At 39.7% G+C, this 18,175-nt stretch overlaps 1 protein-coding gene across 1 annotated transcript in view; it reads right to left on the bottom strand.

Moving 5' to 3' along the window:
* Positions 1–18,175, bottom strand: part of gcgra (glucagon receptor a) — a 67,666-nt gene that overhangs the window by 10,278 nt on the left and 39,213 nt on the right. The window contains exons 2-8 of the mRNA XM_053491831.1: positions 7,418–7,564; positions 6,230–6,326; positions 4,786–4,893; positions 4,549–4,649; positions 4,344–4,450; positions 3,319–3,478; positions 1,807–1,975 (exon numbers count right to left, since the gene is read on the bottom strand). Of these exons, the coding sequence (XP_053347806.1) occupies positions 1,807–1,975; positions 3,319–3,478; positions 4,344–4,450; positions 4,549–4,649; positions 4,786–4,893; positions 6,230–6,326; positions 7,418–7,468 (793 nt within the window). The 5' untranslated portion in view covers positions 7,469–7,564. The remainder of the gene's footprint in view (positions 1–1,806; positions 1,976–3,318; positions 3,479–4,343; positions 4,451–4,548; positions 4,650–4,785; positions 4,894–6,229; positions 6,327–7,417; positions 7,565–18,175) is intronic.

Genomic DNA, 18,175 nt, shown 5'->3' with positions numbered 1-18,175 from the left:
TTGCTCTTCCTGTGATATCCCATATGTGAAGACCTGAATTTTCTCGACCTAAATTTTATTACCTGAATTTTTTCGAGCTGTGAGGTTAAAAATAATAAAGATGGTATTTTTAACATTTGAAAATATTATGTAATTAAATAATATATTATTTTTATGAAATATAAAACACAACTTTAGTAACTTGAATATTTTTGCATTGAATTTTTTTAATGCTTGAATTACATTTTGAAAATATCCAACCACAATAAACTGCAGTGCCAAAAATAAATGCTGTAAGGATTTTCTTTTTTATTCAGATCAATTGGAAGCAAAAAACCTTTTTATTGCAACAAGTTTTTTTTTCAGTTCATGTAAATCATCATGCTATTTTGCTTTTGGGAATTTTGGCACTGTTATAATTCCATAAAGTCTGAACCGCTAATAAACACCAAGAATAAACTTTCAAGTAGACTTGAGCGTAGGATGCACAGAAACAAATAAGCATACCATGCAAAACTGAACGTTAGAATTAAACTGTACTGGAACCAGACTAGTAACACAAGGAATATTGAAAATATACACTATGATGATATGATTTGGATTAAACATTTTCTTTCTTCCAGTTTGTTTTTTAGCAGGTTGTACAGCTATGAAATCTGTCGACTGGGAAGCTGGTGTTTTTCAACAGGTGTTAGCAACCCCATTTTAGACTGGTGAAATTATTACTAAAACCTGGAAGGACCGTCCTGAACCATCAACCTTGTGGAGAAAATGGTCAGAAACAAAAACTATATGGAGACTACTTAAACGTTTGGTGAAGTAGCATTTAATAAATGGAAAGTTGAAGTAAGCTATGTTCAAAGCTAAAATCACAGGACTGGAACTAAACAAACACTTATTATATTTTTTTTATATCCAAACCACATTTGTGGATAATTAAAGCTAAAGGCGGTCGAACAAAATATTAATGTGAGAGTGTGCAACTTTTATTTTGGCCAGGTAGTGCACAGTAGTTAGTCTATATCTATCTTTTTAACGAAAATTAAAAAAACTATTCAATTTGTATCTCTAGTTAAGACCAAGGGGCACAAACCTCTGGTTCGGAAAAATTAAGCCAATGCAGATGTGCCAAAAGTGAGTAAATCCCTACAGACCTCCATGTAACAACTTTACAAGAGATATAAATGTTTGCAGCCCAGCACATCAAAGGTTTTTGTCTCTATCGCATGATTTCCCATTCATGACAATACTTATATTGTATGTAACTCATAAGTTAAAACTATATTTAATCTGTAAAAATATGCATAATTAGTGGGTGTGGACAATTTGAGTAACAGGTGCATTGCATGAATAATGGAAATCAATCAAATGCATTAGCATATAAATTATTGTTTGTTAGCTATCATAGCATTTTAGCCAAGTTAAAGCTAAGCCAGCTGGCTTGTGGTAACAGCTGGTTGAGGTAGGTGGAGTGTAAGCAGAGTCAGGTTCTGCCACATTGGTGACAACCCGAGCTCCCACATTTGAGCTTCAAAACTGCTCTTCAGCCCTATGGCTGATGTCATCTAGGGTTTGTCCAGTAATTTCTATACAGTCTATAAGATAATTTATGAATAAAAGTGATGCGACTGAGGTTAAGGAAATGTCAGAACCAAACTTCACACACCATGCTGCTGCTGTTGTCATTTATATAATGCCATTTGCCATTTGAGGGTTTAAATCTGATCTACAGGGAGAAATATTTTAAGCATGGTCCATACACTATACAGATATATTCTGTATGTAAAAATATTTCAAAGATCTGTTCATGTTTGAAAGACACCTTACCCCAGCCGATGCACAGGTAGATGCTGAAGTGGTTCCCTTCAGTCAGCACCGTGACTGCTAGCAAGTTGTGCAGGTATATCCCCTCCACCAGCAGCCAGTGGCTGTTTGCAATAATACTGTACTGCATCATCACTACAGCAGTCTTGCAGCCTACATCAGACTGGGAGACCTGCAGAACACAGAAGGTTGTCCACTGTTTTTAAACTCCTAAGGTGGATGCATTGTAAAATTATGGAAGCCACATGCGTTGATTTGGACTTCTTTAAACTTGTTACATAGACTGTTTTAATTATTGCTTGCCATCACTGGTATGATTACAACTGTGATTACTTGGCTGAATTCTTCAAGGTGTGTTGAAGTAAAAGCGGGACTTTTGATTTTGCAGAATAACAAAACACAGTTATAAAAGTAAAAATCTATTATTTCTCTATTAATCCCATTCCTCACTAATGTACTGTTGCTCAGTATGCCAGGGTAAAGATCGGACTGTCAGGCTGCTTTATGCCCTGAAAATTTGATCAGACTGGCTGCTTCTTGTCCATGTGGAAATGGCTTGGACATTACAGGAAGTCAACTGGAAGTTATTGCCACCACCCAGTCTTGACCATGCTCCAAGCCATTTCCACATGTTTGGGCCATTAAGGGAGTTCCTGGGAGGCCAGCATTTCAGACAAGAAGCAGTCAGTCTGAGCATGACCCTTACGCACTGAGTAATTTTTAAGGATCAGGCGTTATACTTGATGATTGATCATGAGAACATCTACAGGCACCTCGCCTTATATACCAGACTGTCTGATAATCTATGTTCTCTATGTCAGATTACTCAATGATGATGCTTTAAATTTTGCCCTAATGCTTATTTAACAATATGCATCACTATAAAAAAGCCATAAATATACACATCGAGCCGGAAACATTGTCTCCTAAGGCAGTCTAATTAGCTAAAGGAAAATGTATTTGCCTGTAAAAATTAATACTTTTTTCCATGCTGTTTACAGTCCTATACAGTAAATCAACAACAACAACAACAACAGAGTTCATTTAGATAAGACTGCCTGATTGATCTTTTAACATTGTGGCTAACAATTAAAGCCAATTATCCAGTGCTACAAAGAAGGATGTTTTGATTCCTCTCTCAGACCAAGACGAGCTAATTGCCACAAATATAACCTGCTGGAATGGTTGTAGGAAATGGCATCAGGGGACAATTACAGTGTGCAGATATAGAAATTAGGGTCTCTGAACATGTGTCAGCAGTAATGCAGTAATTCCATTTTTCCATTTTGTTCTTTAGATAATAAGAATGTTTAACCTCGCAGGATTTTCTAAAAACAGAAATCTGATCGTATGAGCTTGGGTCTTGCTTGTTTTCAAATGCCACTTTCTGACTGGCAGCTAACATCATCTTATCTAAGTCAGGTAGAGCACGTAACTGTGTCCTCCTAAAATCACATTAAATCTTACAATGATGAATGCTAAAATGTATTTGAAAAAAACACATTAGGTTCTAACTTCGTTAATGACAAACATATCCATCTCGACATCCGTTGAGTTGCCTGGGTTGATGTGGGGTTTCTCCAACAGGGCGTCTTTGGTGAAAATGGCAACAGCTCGAAGGATGAAGGAGGCGAACAGGTTCATGTGAATGTTGTTCCTCATGCAGTGCAGCTTCCTGAAAGATAAGGTTTTCCTAATTAACAGTATACATGGTTTTAAAGAGCAATATGCACTGAATTAAACCTTTTGCCCCTTGTTATATTAACCTTCAGAGAGGTGAGGACACAATAATAACAGTCGGATGTGGACTTTACAGATAAACCCTGGATTGATTTGATTACACAGAGACAGCGATTTGATCTGCTGAAGTCAGTGACTTGACTGCAGGAAGTGTCCGACCATGGCAAGATTTGGATTGTAGCTGTTTGTGGATGAGCTGCTAAATGGCACAAACTGAGCCAAAGGACAGAGCTGTAGTGCTGCAGAAATGCCATGTGTTCTGGAGATCTGGACTTACTCTCACTCACTCGTTCCCCACTGTATACTGCTTATTCTGGCCAGGGTCGCATGAGGCCTGGAACCTATTCCAGGGGACTCTGCACAAGAAGTGATATACCCTCGACAGGATGCCAGTCCATCACAGGGCAAAAGCAAGCACTCACTCACACACTAAAGGCAATTTGGAAATGCCATTTAGCCTAATTTTGTCTTTGGACTTTGGGGGGGAAATTAGAGTACCCGGAGGAAACCCACCATGGTACGGGGAGACCATGCATGCACTATAATAATTAACAAAATAAGTAAATGAAATAAAATTATTCTGTAATACTGTAAGAACCTGAAATCAGGGAGCAAATGTCAAAAGAGTCTAACCACCAAAAAGCGCTTTCCAGCGGTCATCCCAGACAATTTTGATAGCATAAAAATGTCCAGAAGCAACTAATATTTGCATAATTTGGTATCATCTTTCACCTGTCAGATTACCTGAGATGTAATGTACAAATAAAATTGTAAGAGGGAACCGAAAGGTCTTAACTTACCGGAAGGTCACCAGGATACAGAGTGCCAGCACCAGCGCTCCCAGTGAGAGGGAATAACCAACAGTGTATATGATCCTGAATTTACTGAGGATCCTGCCATAGTATTGCTGTAAACATAGAAACAGACACACCAAGTTTGCTCTTGAATCAACAAAGTTGTGGATTTACTGTTACAGCTGTACCAGTCAAGCATTTTTTAACGTACCGTGTCAGTCTTGTCCGGCTCTGGTTCACACTCACTTGCGTTTCTCTGCTTGGCCCACTGGCCTTCGGCTTTGCACTCCATATAAACCAGGCCATTTTGGACTGAAATATATACAAGAGGTCAACCTTAACCCTATACACTCTGACACTATGACTTTTCCACAGTGTTGTAGTACATACAGATATACATACACAATATTTTTTTATCATATCCCTGTTGCTGTTTGTGGACTCTCACCTTTTGCGTACCAGGGCAGAAACCAGGGGCAGGGGACGGCCACTGTGGTGTTAGGCAAACCATCTGGCCAGCAGACAAAGCGGTCAAATGTCCTGTTACACACAAGACCTACAGATACATTTAGAGGAGCCATGGATCAAAATGTGTCATAATATACCATATACCATAGTCTACAACAAAGGGTGAGCCCATTTTAGCATTAAGACTTCAATGCTGCAACCATTTACTACTACTAGCTGGCGGATGCCTTACTGGCTAGCTTCTTGCTGACCTACAGTACTCCTGGCTATGTGTTACGATATTGAGTTGACTCCTGATTGGTTTGGATGGTCATTCTGCACAGGCTTTTACATTCTATTACATTAGAATGGGGCAGTGGCCGCTGAGTGTGGTAAGGCTAGAGGGAGTTACTTATTGGAAATTGCCACTGTAGGGTCTTAGAGCAATGCCCTTTGCCCTGTCTGAACCAGGGGCACCGTATCATGGCTGACTCTGCGCTCTAACCCCTGGGAACTTTCGGATATGCGATGAAAAGAATTGTTTTTATATATTTTTATTATGTCTGCATTATGTATAAATCCAATCACTATTTCCAAACATACCTTAAAAATGTATAAATAACATTACAGAAGAAAATTCTTTTTAACGCCTCTAACGAAAGCAACATATCACATGACAGACCAGTTTTCTAACTGAAACAAAACCTAATGTCGGCTCCTGGGTTGGATAGAAAGGAGCGAGTGTGTATACCTTTCAGATGGTTATTTGCAAAAGATTTTTTTTAACCATTTATCGCTTTTCTTCCAACTCACAATTATGAGCCACTTTGAGTTGGTCTATGAGATAAAATCCCATTAAAATACATTTAATTTAATTACATTTTTTTATTTGTTCCTGATTTTCTCCCTAATTTAGTAGTGTCCAATTCCTCCCAGTCACTAGGGGGCTCCCACATTAAGGCTACTACTACCACTCAGTCGGGAGAGCCGAAGAATATCATTGAACCAGCGATCTCTGGATGATAGGGCGAGCACTTTACCACTGCGCCACTCGGAGGCAAAATACATTTAATTTTGTATTTTGTGGCAAAAGGTTGAAAAATTGAAGGGGTATAAATACTTTTGGCACTTCACGTGATGAATAAAGCCATAAAAAAAAAAAGTAAAACATTTGTAAAAAAAACAAAAAAAAAACTTTGAACCCAACAGTATTGTATGTTTTAGTCTTTTGGACCATGGACCTGACTCTACTATATAAGAGCCTCTACAGAAAGAATATAATCTTAATTAAAAGTCTGATCTCTAATCAGAGGATGCTTTCATGGCAGTACTGTACAAAAGCCGAGTGGGTAATATGCACTTTAAACAAGATTAATGGGACTTTGATGTGACCAGTACTCCAGCTAGATGCAGCTCTGAAAGAAAACACTGATAAAAAAGCTTACCTGTAGCAGGGAGTTCTCTGCTGTTATTCTCATGGCACTCCTCTTTGTACTTCAGCCACTCTTTTATTACAAGTTTCGTGGACACGAAAGAGGACACCTGTTAGACAACGCACTTATTAAAATAAAGCTGAGATCTGTAGGACCTAATGCTACACTGATGGTTTTAAGGTGCATTTACAGAGAATGTTATGTAGTACTTTATGATGAGAAATTTATGATTTTGTGTACTTAATGATCATTTAAAACTTTGTAAACTCTTCAAGCAAATGTTTGTTATGATTTAACTAGGATGGTCAATGGTAACACGTTACTGCATGTGATTCCGCTACAAATTTTAACACGTTACTATTTTTTTTCACATATTAATTATAGGACAAATATTGACCATAATGGCAAATGCATCATTGCAGCGGGTTACCTGATACATTTAACGCAAATAATAAGATGACTGGGGAAACATCACCACATCACCAGGAAATATAAAATATAAAAAGCTTTTTGCAATATCACGTGGGACTGGTGGCTCAGACGGCTAAGGCTCTAGGTTGTTGATTTTTTCGGAAGATCCGGAGCTTTCTGAGGATCTGCTGTTGGGGGGCAGCTACACCGCGTACTACCCAGCCACTACATGCAGTACTGGTCCTATTACAGATTTTAATTCCATATTTGTTAAATTTATACAAGTAAATCTGAGTATTTTTAAATGGTGATTAATCACAGACTACGACTGTTTTAACCCAAACACCACCATTCCACCATTTCCAGAGTAGTCCGCGTACACGGGCAGCTGTTTAGTCCCTTGTCATCTTTTGGCTTGATCTGAACTGTAGCCCACTCATGTTTTTTGCTCACTTCTGGCTGAACGACTTCTGGCTGCTTCTCTCCTGACTCAGTGAATCCTGGCTGAATGACTCCTGGCTGCCTTGTTCATGGCTAAACCAGAGTACCAGTAACGGGTAAAACTTTGGTTGCCTACTATCCTGACAATTGATATAGCATAATGTAATTCTGTTTATTATCATTTAAGCCCACTGTGTGTCTGGAAGGTCTGACACCATGAACACAATAAACACAAATTCACACACTGAATTCAATCTGTTGTTGCAATGCAGGAACAATTCATATTTGATGCTAGTTAATAAATAAATGGAGGGAGAGAGAGAGAGAGAGAGAGAGAGAGAGACTGACCTGGGTGCAGGAGAAAAAAATGATCAGGCTCAGAAGAAATGCCTGTGACATCCCTTTGTCGTGATGCTGCTGACGATAGGAGGGGGACCTGAGGGTGGCTGAGGTGGGAATCACCTCATAGGAGTCCTTTAGGGGTCACCACACTGCCTGAAATAAACACACAGAGCAAAGCCTTTATAATCGGTTCACTGTTTGGCAAAAAGTGTCCATTTTACTTGTGTTTACTTTAACATATTTTATTTTTTTATGGAAAGAATGTCACTAACTCTCTAGAGAGTTAGTTGTTTACTCTAAAAGGAACCTTATTATAAAGTACGAGGTGTTTAAGTCAATGCAGGACTTTTGATTGCGTTAAATGTAAATTGGCAAAATGTTTTATGCACTGATGAAACTAAGATTAAACTATTTGAAAAGAGCATAAAAGTATTTCTTACGAACATTAAGTAAACTGGAGAAAACATCATGGTTTAGGCTTGCCTTGCTGCATCAGAGACTGGCCACCTTACAGTCATTGAGGGGAAGATGAATTCCTAAGCATATAAAAAATTCTTTAGGATAATGTGAGAATGTCTGTACGTCAGCTGAAACTTTGTAGAAGTTGGTTGATGGAACAGGACAATGACCCAAAACGCCGGAGCAAGTCCACAACAGAATGGCTTCAGAAAAACTGGAGTGGCCAAGTCAGAGGCCAGACCTCGACCCAACAGAGCTGTTATGGAGTGACTTGAAAAGGGTCCTACACATGCGACGTCCAAAGAGTCAGAGAGCTAAGGCAGTTCTGCCAGGAAGAATGGGCCAAAATTCCCTGTTGAATGATATGCAGTTTTGATCCAAAGCTACAGGAAGCACCTGGTTGAGATTATTGCTGCCAATAGGTTCAACCAGTTACTAGTTTTACTGGTTCCATTTTAAATGTTGAATGAGTGTGTTGAATAAAGGCATAAAGGATCAGATTTTTTTTGTGCGTTATTTTAGGCACATTGCAAATGGAGGCAGGGGTGGCTGGGTGGTTAAGCAAGGTCCTTCACCCCCAAGTGCTCAGAATCTGGCAACCTGACCCTGTGAATAACTGCTACAGAAACCATTCGTGTATATCTGTTTCCCAATGTGCTGGTGAAATGATATTATATTGATATGATATTAATACTGTATAAATCCATATTTCTCAATACCTTTGACTTGGATGAATACCAGATTACATTTTATGACAAATTAATGCAGAAAGCCACAAAAAAACAAAAAAAGGGTTCGCATACTTTTTTGTTGCCACTATATAGAGAAATAAAGTGAGTTTTTACTCTTATAACATAGTGTCCTGTTATACTACAACAACTTCCCGCTTTGGCTTGAACAAATCAAACGTCCCGCTTTGGCTTGAACACCTCGTTCTTTATATTACCAAAATGGCAGTGATGTTTTGATTCATCATCTCTGTCTTAGTTCTTAAAAATGCCTTGCACCTCCAGGGTCCGGGTTCGATTGCCGGCTCTGTGTGCATGTATGTTGCATGTTCTCCCCGTGGTTGGTGGGTTTCCTCTGGGTACTCCAGTTTCCTCCCAAAGTCCAAAGATATGTACTGTAGGTTAGGCTGATTGGCGTTCCCAAATTGCCCGTAGTGTGTGTGTGTGTGTGTTTGAGAGTGTATGTGTGTTTGCCCTGCGATGGATTGGCACCCTGTCCAGGGTGTACCCTGCCTCGTGCCCTAAGCCTCCTGGGATAGGCTCCAGGCCCCCGCGACCCTGAATACAGGATAAAGTGGTATAGACGATGAGTGAGTGAGTGAGAGAGAGATCAGATGGAGGTGCATCCAAAAAAAAAAGAAAATAAAGACAATGACACATGGTGCGGGTTGAAGTAGCACACCACCCAGAATAAATTTTTATTATGACAATGTGTGTAAGGCATTGCCCCAGCCTCTATAATGGTGTTTTCCAGCTCAATTAAAGTCCAACATTTTACTATTTCTGTAGGTGACACAGGTCACAGAGCTCAACCAAACTGTGTGTGTTAATGTTGCAGCTGAAACACCACTCAGACTACCAATTACATTTATTTCATTGTTCCTCAAAACGCACCATTTCAGTGTACTGTATATATAAATGAGCCACGCCCATACAGAAAACTGCAGAGGTAACAAGCCGGGGGAGGGCTCTTCTTATATGAGGTCGCATTAAGGGGGAAAAACTAATTGGCCAATACAAAAATTTTAAATGGACAAAAAGCATGTTTTTTTGGTACACACATACTAGAGACTTGATCTGTCTGTTGTGTATAAAATGCTGCTTTATGCATTAGGAAATGTCCTGCGGTATCCAAACACAGCATCGGTTCTGGTTTCACTGAATGTGTCTGTTTAGAAGAGTTTGGTGATTATGCAATTCAAAAAATTCAAAGCACTTGAAAACAGTTAGTCACTATACTGAGATGAGGAAAATATACACACATTCTCTCTCTCACACACACGCTCTCTCTTTCTCTCTCTCTCACACACACATTTGTAATGCTATCCTTCTGAGGCCTTCCATGTGTAACAGAGTTTAATGTTAATAATAATAATGTTAGTTAAATTCCTGCATAAATTGAGTAAACGCCATTGGTTGTGCTCTGCTGTAGCGGCATTCATCACAGATAGGGGGCGGTACTACACAATCGCCAGCAGATGCATTGATGATTGCTCTGTCTTCTTAACTAGGTTTGGAAAGGTTTCCAAGCATAAAAGTGACATTTTATACTACACAAGTTGCTACTTCTGTCTGTGAGCAGTGTTGATGAATACACCATCACCCACATGGGCGTGACTGTTGTTTTTCTTCTTTCGGCTGCCATTAGTGGGCGCCACAGTCGATCATTCAGTCCACAAATTTGCACTTGATGATTTTTGCACTTGATTCTCTTCCTGATGCTTGGCACTGACTTGTGCGTCCCTGTCAGAAAATCAAACCCTAGTCTTCAGTGAAACAAGCAGATACACCCCCACAATAACAGGGTGGTACCTTCCATGGACACGACTAACTTTAACTTCAGTCAAGAAAAAATCAACTTGGTTTTCTTGCCGGTACTCAGCTAATTGTGTGTGTGTATATGTGCACGCCTGAAACCTGATCACCACTTACCTGTAGTTGGAGAGCCTCTGAAGGTGGAGAACAGAACGAAATCTGAAACGTTTCTGCAAAAAACACCTTTACCATGGAAACATTTTTAGCTAAAACGTTTCAAATTCCATTCTGTTCCAGTCTCTGGGTAGGGCAGGGTTCAAATTCAAATTTGATTTGTCACATACACAGTCATACACAGTACGATATGCAGTGAAATGCTTGCAAGTGCACAGTGCGATATGCAGTGTAATGCTTGTGGGTTTGACTAGCTGCTAAAATTACTGCATGCATGCTTTTATTTTTCCCCTTCAGCATGCATTGAGAATAAAGATATCAGATGGCTAGCGGTTACGGAGCTTATCTGAGGTTTGTGTTGTGGCCACGTTTGTTTAAAGGCTTTTAGTTTCACAGCACTTATAGACTGCGCTGATCCCAATCACGCTTTAAAACATTTCTCCTTCGCTAATCACCACAAAATGTTATCAGGTGTGTGCATTTTTGCAAACTGTATAACCGTGCACTAGTCACCAAGCCTACTTACAAAGCATACGTGATTCAAATCTGTCTAAAGCTTACATAAGCCAGGGGAAAAACACAGCATGCAGAAACGTGTTAGTCGAATGTTTACAAAACCAGACAGTAAGCAAGAAAACCACAGCAGGAAGTAGAGCTTGGGAAAAAGCGGTACTGTGCTTTAAAATTATCTCGATGCGCTGTGTCTTCAGCGTACGTGTGATTAATGCTGACAAACATTTCACATTTCCATGAACTGAGACAGCATCAGTAAAACTACTGACTTGATATTACTCGCTTGTGTTGAAGGTCTAAGAGCAGCTGACATTTAAACAGCAAACACTTAAAAAACGTCTGACAATGAAGTGTTTTGAAGTTTAAATCAACGCTAATCTTATAAACTTTAAAGCAGCTTCCCACAGGAGCACGCTGGAGACAAACAGTTCTGGTTATGATACACGGTCCAAGAGATTTTGTGGAATCCGTATGCTACAGTAACTCGTAGCACAACCACAAATTCTTTTACTTCAAGAAAGTGCCCTTAAAAACAAGCCAAAGTCAACAACAAAAAAATAAAACATACTAATACAGGAAATATACCAGGCAACTAAATCTACTTAGAATGATGTAAACAGTTAAGAGTAATGTCCAATGCTGAGCAGCAAAACGCACAAAAGACACAAAATGATGAAACCTACAAAGAAAAAGAAAGAAAAAGGAGAGAGAGAGAGAGAGAGAGAGAGAGAGAGAGGAAAGGACCCGAAAAATTTGTTAGCAATACATACTGACATTTTTCCCTCTAATTAATATTTCAGATGTTTCATGATGAGATTCACTGCTTAAGTGTGTTCCTATGTACAGTAGTTTGCAGAGGACTGTTTCGGACACGTCACACCCGTAAGATGCAAATGTCACAACCATATCCGAAATCATTTATCCTAAAAACAAAAAACATTTACAAAGCTACACTTTTTGTGTCCATTCAAGTCTTTTTCATGGTACAAATGTAATGCTTCATGCAGTTGTCTTGAAAATTCACACGGTCTCGAGAAAACCTGTACACAAGTCACATTCATAAAATAAATTCATTCATTCATTCATCTTCCTATCTTCTATACCTCTTAGCCTGTGTACAGGGTCACAGGGGGCCTGAAGCCTATCCCAGTAGACATGGGGCACAAGGCGGGGTTTATATTGGAGGTGCCGATCCCTTGCAGAAGTATCATGATGACTGACTCATGCTTATGTGCATCCTGTTAGGTCACTGAAAGTTCATCAGACTATCAGATAACTTTCTCAATCGAACCAGCATGCTAAACTGGGTCACATCTCATACAGGGCTGCTGATTTTGATAAAAGCGAGCACCCGTCTGTCTATTTTTCCTTGGATAAGCGAGATAAGTGATAGAAGATACCTGTTGGTTAATGACGGAGTGTTTTGTTTTTGTTTTGTGGTTTGTTCTGCTCCGAGTCGCTTATGAACAAGTCATTTCGGCTCACACGCAAGTGTACACTGTCAGCTTATTTACACAGCGTGCCCAGGTTAACCACCTGGAGTGGTAGAGCTTCCCAAAAGGCCAGTTTAGTCATAACCATAACAAAAACTAGAGATAAAGAGTTGTTGGATCATACTGTATTACAGAAACACTGCTAAAGAAAGTCGCAACATTATGAGCAGACCACAGATAAGTGAGTTAGCCTTCAGTATTAATGAGAATAAGATTTCTAAACTTATGCACTTATTGTAGAACAATTAGGAATTAATAGCTCACATAAACATAATGTAAGCTTACAATAAACTTAATATCTTACCCAGAACCCACCAGAGCCACAGAAACTCAAATGCTTCGAGACACCCTAGAGCACAGTCTGGGAAAAAAAATCCTGACATGACGGATTGCATAATTATTGGAGACGATATGGAGTTGAAATGCTTGGAAATGCTATGATGCTGACAAGTAGATGCTATGAAGTTGAAATGCTTTATGCTATATATCCGATAATGTATTAGCATGTCCTTATGATAGAAAGATATTGAGCTGATGGATTATTTTAGCTAGATGATGTAGAGGCATATCATTATTATTATTATTATGCCTCTACATAATTTAGCTAAATTAATCCATCAGCTTCATGTCTTTTTTTTCACAGCTGGCACTTTATCCCTTACAGACACCTGCCGTCTTGCCATAACAAATTCTGGGATTCTCTATGGACCGGTGGTTATCATAACACGATGTCTATGCCTGAGAGAGCGAGTGAGAGAGTGAAACCGAAAATCCCTCGTCTGCTTGGTCGGTGTCTCTACACGGCCCCCTTGTGAATGCTGAGCCTATTTAATCTAATCTGAATCGATACTTGGTAAAACGAGCTCGTCACAATGTGTGCAGTAGCTTTTTGATTTAATCAGAGAAGAAGGTGAGGGCAAACGGCTCACTGAGCTGTTTCATGAAAAGGGCAGCACGTTTGCTTGCAGGCTCGCACTCAAACAGCACTTTGTCAGAGTAGCTTAGCTCACCTCAAAGCATAACGTCCACTGTTGATTTAGGTGAGAGCTTTACACCTTACTGTTTCTTATACTGGAAGCTGACTCTTGTAAACCGGGTCATCAGTCAATTTAAATAAGTAAATAATCAAAAATATGTTCCAATGAAGCTCAAATGGTCTCTTTTATAATTTTAATAATCAGCACATTCATAATATCTTATATGCCTTAATGCATATATTACTAAGTGGTTGCACACAGGCTTAGTGCATAGTGTTGTTGCCTTGCACCTCGAGGGGAACAAATCTACAGTGAGGATGTGTGTGTGGAGTTTGCAGGTTCTCCATGTACTTGGTTGATGCTAGGTACTCTGTGCTAGGTTTACTCCCACAGTCCAAAGCCACGCGCTGAAGGCTGATTGTTTCCAAATTCTCCGCAGAGTAACACTGGGTATTGAGGTGTGTGTGTGTGTGCTTGCGCTCTGTGATGGGTTGCTCAGAGATACAACATTTGAAGTGATCGTGTTTAAGCTTTTAATATACTCTAGGGCCCCTAACTGTGACCAGGCCTATTTTTTATTTTTATGCCTTTATACTCTAAAACAATTCTCCATTTTTCTCCGGAAATGTCAGAGAACTATGTTTCTCAATATTTTCCATCAGCTTCAGTTTTTAATGATGATGCTGGAAGGCGTTGTCTCACGCTGTCCTTGCTCCAAGATCTGAAAAAGCTCTTTAAAAGGGTTAATATCTGTAAAGTTAGACGTGATGGCATATGATTTACATCACTTTTATCCTCATAAACCCTCATGATCTTTACTGTAGATGCTATGCATCATTGCGGTGCATTCTCTTTCTGTAAACCACACTTACTTTTGAAGACAATGGTGATTCACTGTAGACTAAGTCCATGCTTTTTAATATCACAGAACTCTTATCTCTTTGCAGTGAAAGGATTATATACTACAACCGATTACTACTGGGCTATTACATAAGAAAAAAGCACAGGAGCAGATATTGTGCTGGCTAATACCACTACAATCCTTCCATACAGCCTGGAATTTGTGAAGTAAGCCCCTAAACGGATTCCTCTTCAACACAACGCCACGTTGCTGATAAAGCTGGTATGCCGCTTAGTAAGACACAAGCCACCGTGCTTTGCTACCAGTGGGAAATTAGCCAACTGTGTTCTTGGCAATCGTTTAGCACCATGTGACTCATCAGGCATTTCTGAGTCTGGAACCTGATGTACTGATAAACCTCAACATCTGAACCTGCTTCCGTGTTTCAGCTGTTTTTGCTGGATAAAAATCCAACTCGCTAGTCCAGTGTTATTACAGGAAGCAATAATTATGTCTCTCAAAAGAACAAAGCAGTGATGAGCACTGGAAAGTGGAACGATGGTTATTGACTATCCTTCATTTAAGCGCTCTTTTCTTTCCGAGCAGTGGACAGTAAATGAACCCAGAACGGAAAACAAAGCCCTTCGAGTTTAGCTGCACAATATGCCTCTGCAATGGAGAGTATGCTCATAATTGCCTGTGAACAAATAACTTCCATTTATATAGTCCTGCCCTTACATGAGTTGTTTAGCTACTATCTAAACAAAGAATATAAGCTTGACCATAGGCATAACATGCATAGACCCATGGCAGAGCCACGGTAATCAAGGTGCCAGGGCCACCCTGGTGGCACAAAAAAAAACTAAAAAACTAGATGATTTTAATGCTATTGGTTTTAATGTTATATAATGGTTTATAGTTATTGTGTCATGCATAAACTTCAAATCAGCTTGGCAAACCCTTCACATCTGAACTCAAGGCTTAAACCTGAAAGAACACGACGTGATTCCACCCGAGGCTGACAACGTGATCCCTGTGCTGACCTCAATGCGGTAGCAGTCCATGATCTAATAAGAGGGTGAAATAGAGTTCAGAGATGTTCAGGACCCTGTTCCAGCATGCTAGGTGCACGGCTCTGAACACTACAAGAAATAAATGAGATGACCTGACTCGGGGTCAGTCATCGATCTTCCTCTGTGCTCCATGAAAATGAACTTCACATCTGTCTATGTTAAGGAAACAGTTGTGTTTTTTTCACGTTTTATCAAAAATTTTTTTTTATTTGTGTACGAGTTCAAATTGTACTATCTTCAGCTCTGCTACACTATAAAAAAAAACTGAAGAAAAAAACTGAAGAAATTCACTTTTTATCGCAAATTGCAGACTTAGTCATATAACATCATTCCATCAATTTTTGGAAGAATTCATCAGGTCAGGACAGAATGTGGCTTTAAAATTTGCCTTGTTGTAGTTAGACGCTCACTATGCTAACTAGCCACCTACTGTAATCACAGCACTGTGCTACTGTTAGCCAGCTTCTAACAACATCTAGATGTCTACAACATCACCCATTTTAAAGGTCCTACACATTATATTTTTCATTACATTTTAATATGATCTTTAGGGTCCTAATGAAAAGTTTGTATTACACGTTAATTAAAAATTCAAAAGGATTGTGTAAAAAAAACACTACTTTTACCTGGTAAAAACTAGCTCTGTTCTCAGCAACCTGTTTCAGTACATGCTAATTTAAATGCTCATGACCTCTGCTGAGCCCGCCCCCCAGTTCTGTGGGGCGTGTCTTCACAACACGTAGGGTATAGCGACGGAAGTGTAGTCCAGTGCGGGCAATGCTTTGGACTGCATTACCCACAAAGCATTGCCACAACGCAGTGCTTTGTGGGTAATGCAGTCCAAACTGGAAAACACTGGATTATAGAGCCCGAGTCTGTTTTCTTCAGTCGTTTTTGGTTTGATTTAAGTACGGAACCTACGCGGAAGTTTGTAATATCGCCTGACAACGCAGAAATTAAAAGAATGGACATGCATCGACCCGTTTGTCTTTCTCATCACTGCATGTGCATGAATTAACGGGCTGTTGCGCTGCCGCGAGCAACAACAAGAAAAGCGGAGAAACTTACCGAGAGAGATACGGACGCGATGTGTTTACTGATGTGTTTACATGACTTCTTAATCTTCGACAGACACCGTTATAAACCATCTAACGTAACAAAGGTAAGCATAATATAGTTTTCCGACTACGTACACAGTTTGCAACTAGACAATCACCTCAATGCATTGTTTATTATAAACGGGCGATTAGGGATTATATAGAGATGGATGTACATAGAGAAGAAGCCATAACCATGTTCTATGAGAGTATAAGTTAACTTACACTCCGCATTCATCGTGATTATTAGAAAAGGCAATCTGCAAAGAGTCATAGTAAAATAAATCACTCTCACTGAGCCTGGTGAAGATGAAGCAGGAACACGAAGCGTTAGTACAGATCCGATTTTTAGGAGCAGCTTCCTAGTAAAACCTGCTTTATATTGACCCGCGTTTATAAAGCAGTCTGGTGAAAAATGATTATTGCAAACATGAACGCATTTAGGTAAATCGGCGGGGACGTTAGCTTTAAAAACTAAATTCAGCCACTGCGTCCTCAGTGGCTCAGATACCTAACCCTAGGTAGGTACCCTAGGTCACTAACCCTAGGTAGTGAATGACAACTGCTGTGTTCGCTATTACACCCAACAACTGTACACAACACTCGCTTAGGCGTCATTTTGCTCCAGCGGCGAAAAAACAATGGCTGACAGCGTCTTCTCACTCGGGGCGGGTCTTTGCTAAAACACCAGTGTCAATCAACTTGTGTAGGAGCGGCCTCTGTCGGTTTGGCGTCACATCGACAGGCATTTGTGATTGGCCTGATTTCAGAAGGGGGATGTTACTGTAATAAACGAAAAGAAAACCACTGAGCGGCTCTTTATCATCGTAGAGTGGTTGTGTACGCACTCTCCTAACACACAGTTTAGTCCAAACAGCTTAAAATAGTGCATGTAGTGCTGTATGACCCCTTTAACATCTAACATCCAACTTGTGAGCAACTGAAAGACCATGTTGTTGGTCCTGTCAAGGCGTCGCCACAGCAGACTATCCAGTCTGCACACCAAGGTTTTACGCCGGGTGCACCTCCTGACGCAACCCTCCCATTTTATCCGGGCTTGTGACCGGCACTGCATCCAATGGCTGGGGGTTTGGGCACTGGCTGGAAATCGAACCCGCGCCTTCTGCATGGCAGATGGAACACCTACAATACCACTGAGCCACAAGTGCCCTTTTGTAAAAAAAAAAAAAATCGACTAAATCTACTATTCTATGATATCATTCAAATGAAGCAGGTATCATGTGACCATTAGACACCAGTCACAGCATCGCAGTCATCCAGTAACACCAGTTCCCCTACTGTACATCACACAACAAGATTAAGACCGCATTCCTGAAAATAAAGAACACTTTAAAAAAATGTGATTAAAACAAAATTTTTGTCAGTAGACTAACATGTGGAAAAAACACAGTGTGGGAAATAGTAGTATGGCGTTTAAGTGAGTGCACAGTTTATTAGTCGATTTATTTACTTCATAGAATGGATCAGTTTTTGGTTCAGAATCGATTCACACTATTTTTTATTTTATCATACTTTCATATTTCATATTTTACTTTCATATTTTCACGATTTGTATGATTGTGAAATGGTTTAAAACTGACAAATTACTTACAAAAAATTTTTTACCACAGATTTTGCAAACATGTTTCGCAAG

Source organism: Clarias gariepinus, chromosome 3 (genome assembly GCF_024256425.1).
Source record: "Clarias gariepinus isolate MV-2021 ecotype Netherlands chromosome 3, CGAR_prim_01v2, whole genome shotgun sequence".
NCBI lineage: Eukaryota > Metazoa > Chordata > Actinopteri > Siluriformes > Clariidae > Clarias > Clarias gariepinus.
Note: the sequence above shows the minus strand (reverse complement) of the source record. Positions and strands in the feature narration are given on the sequence as shown.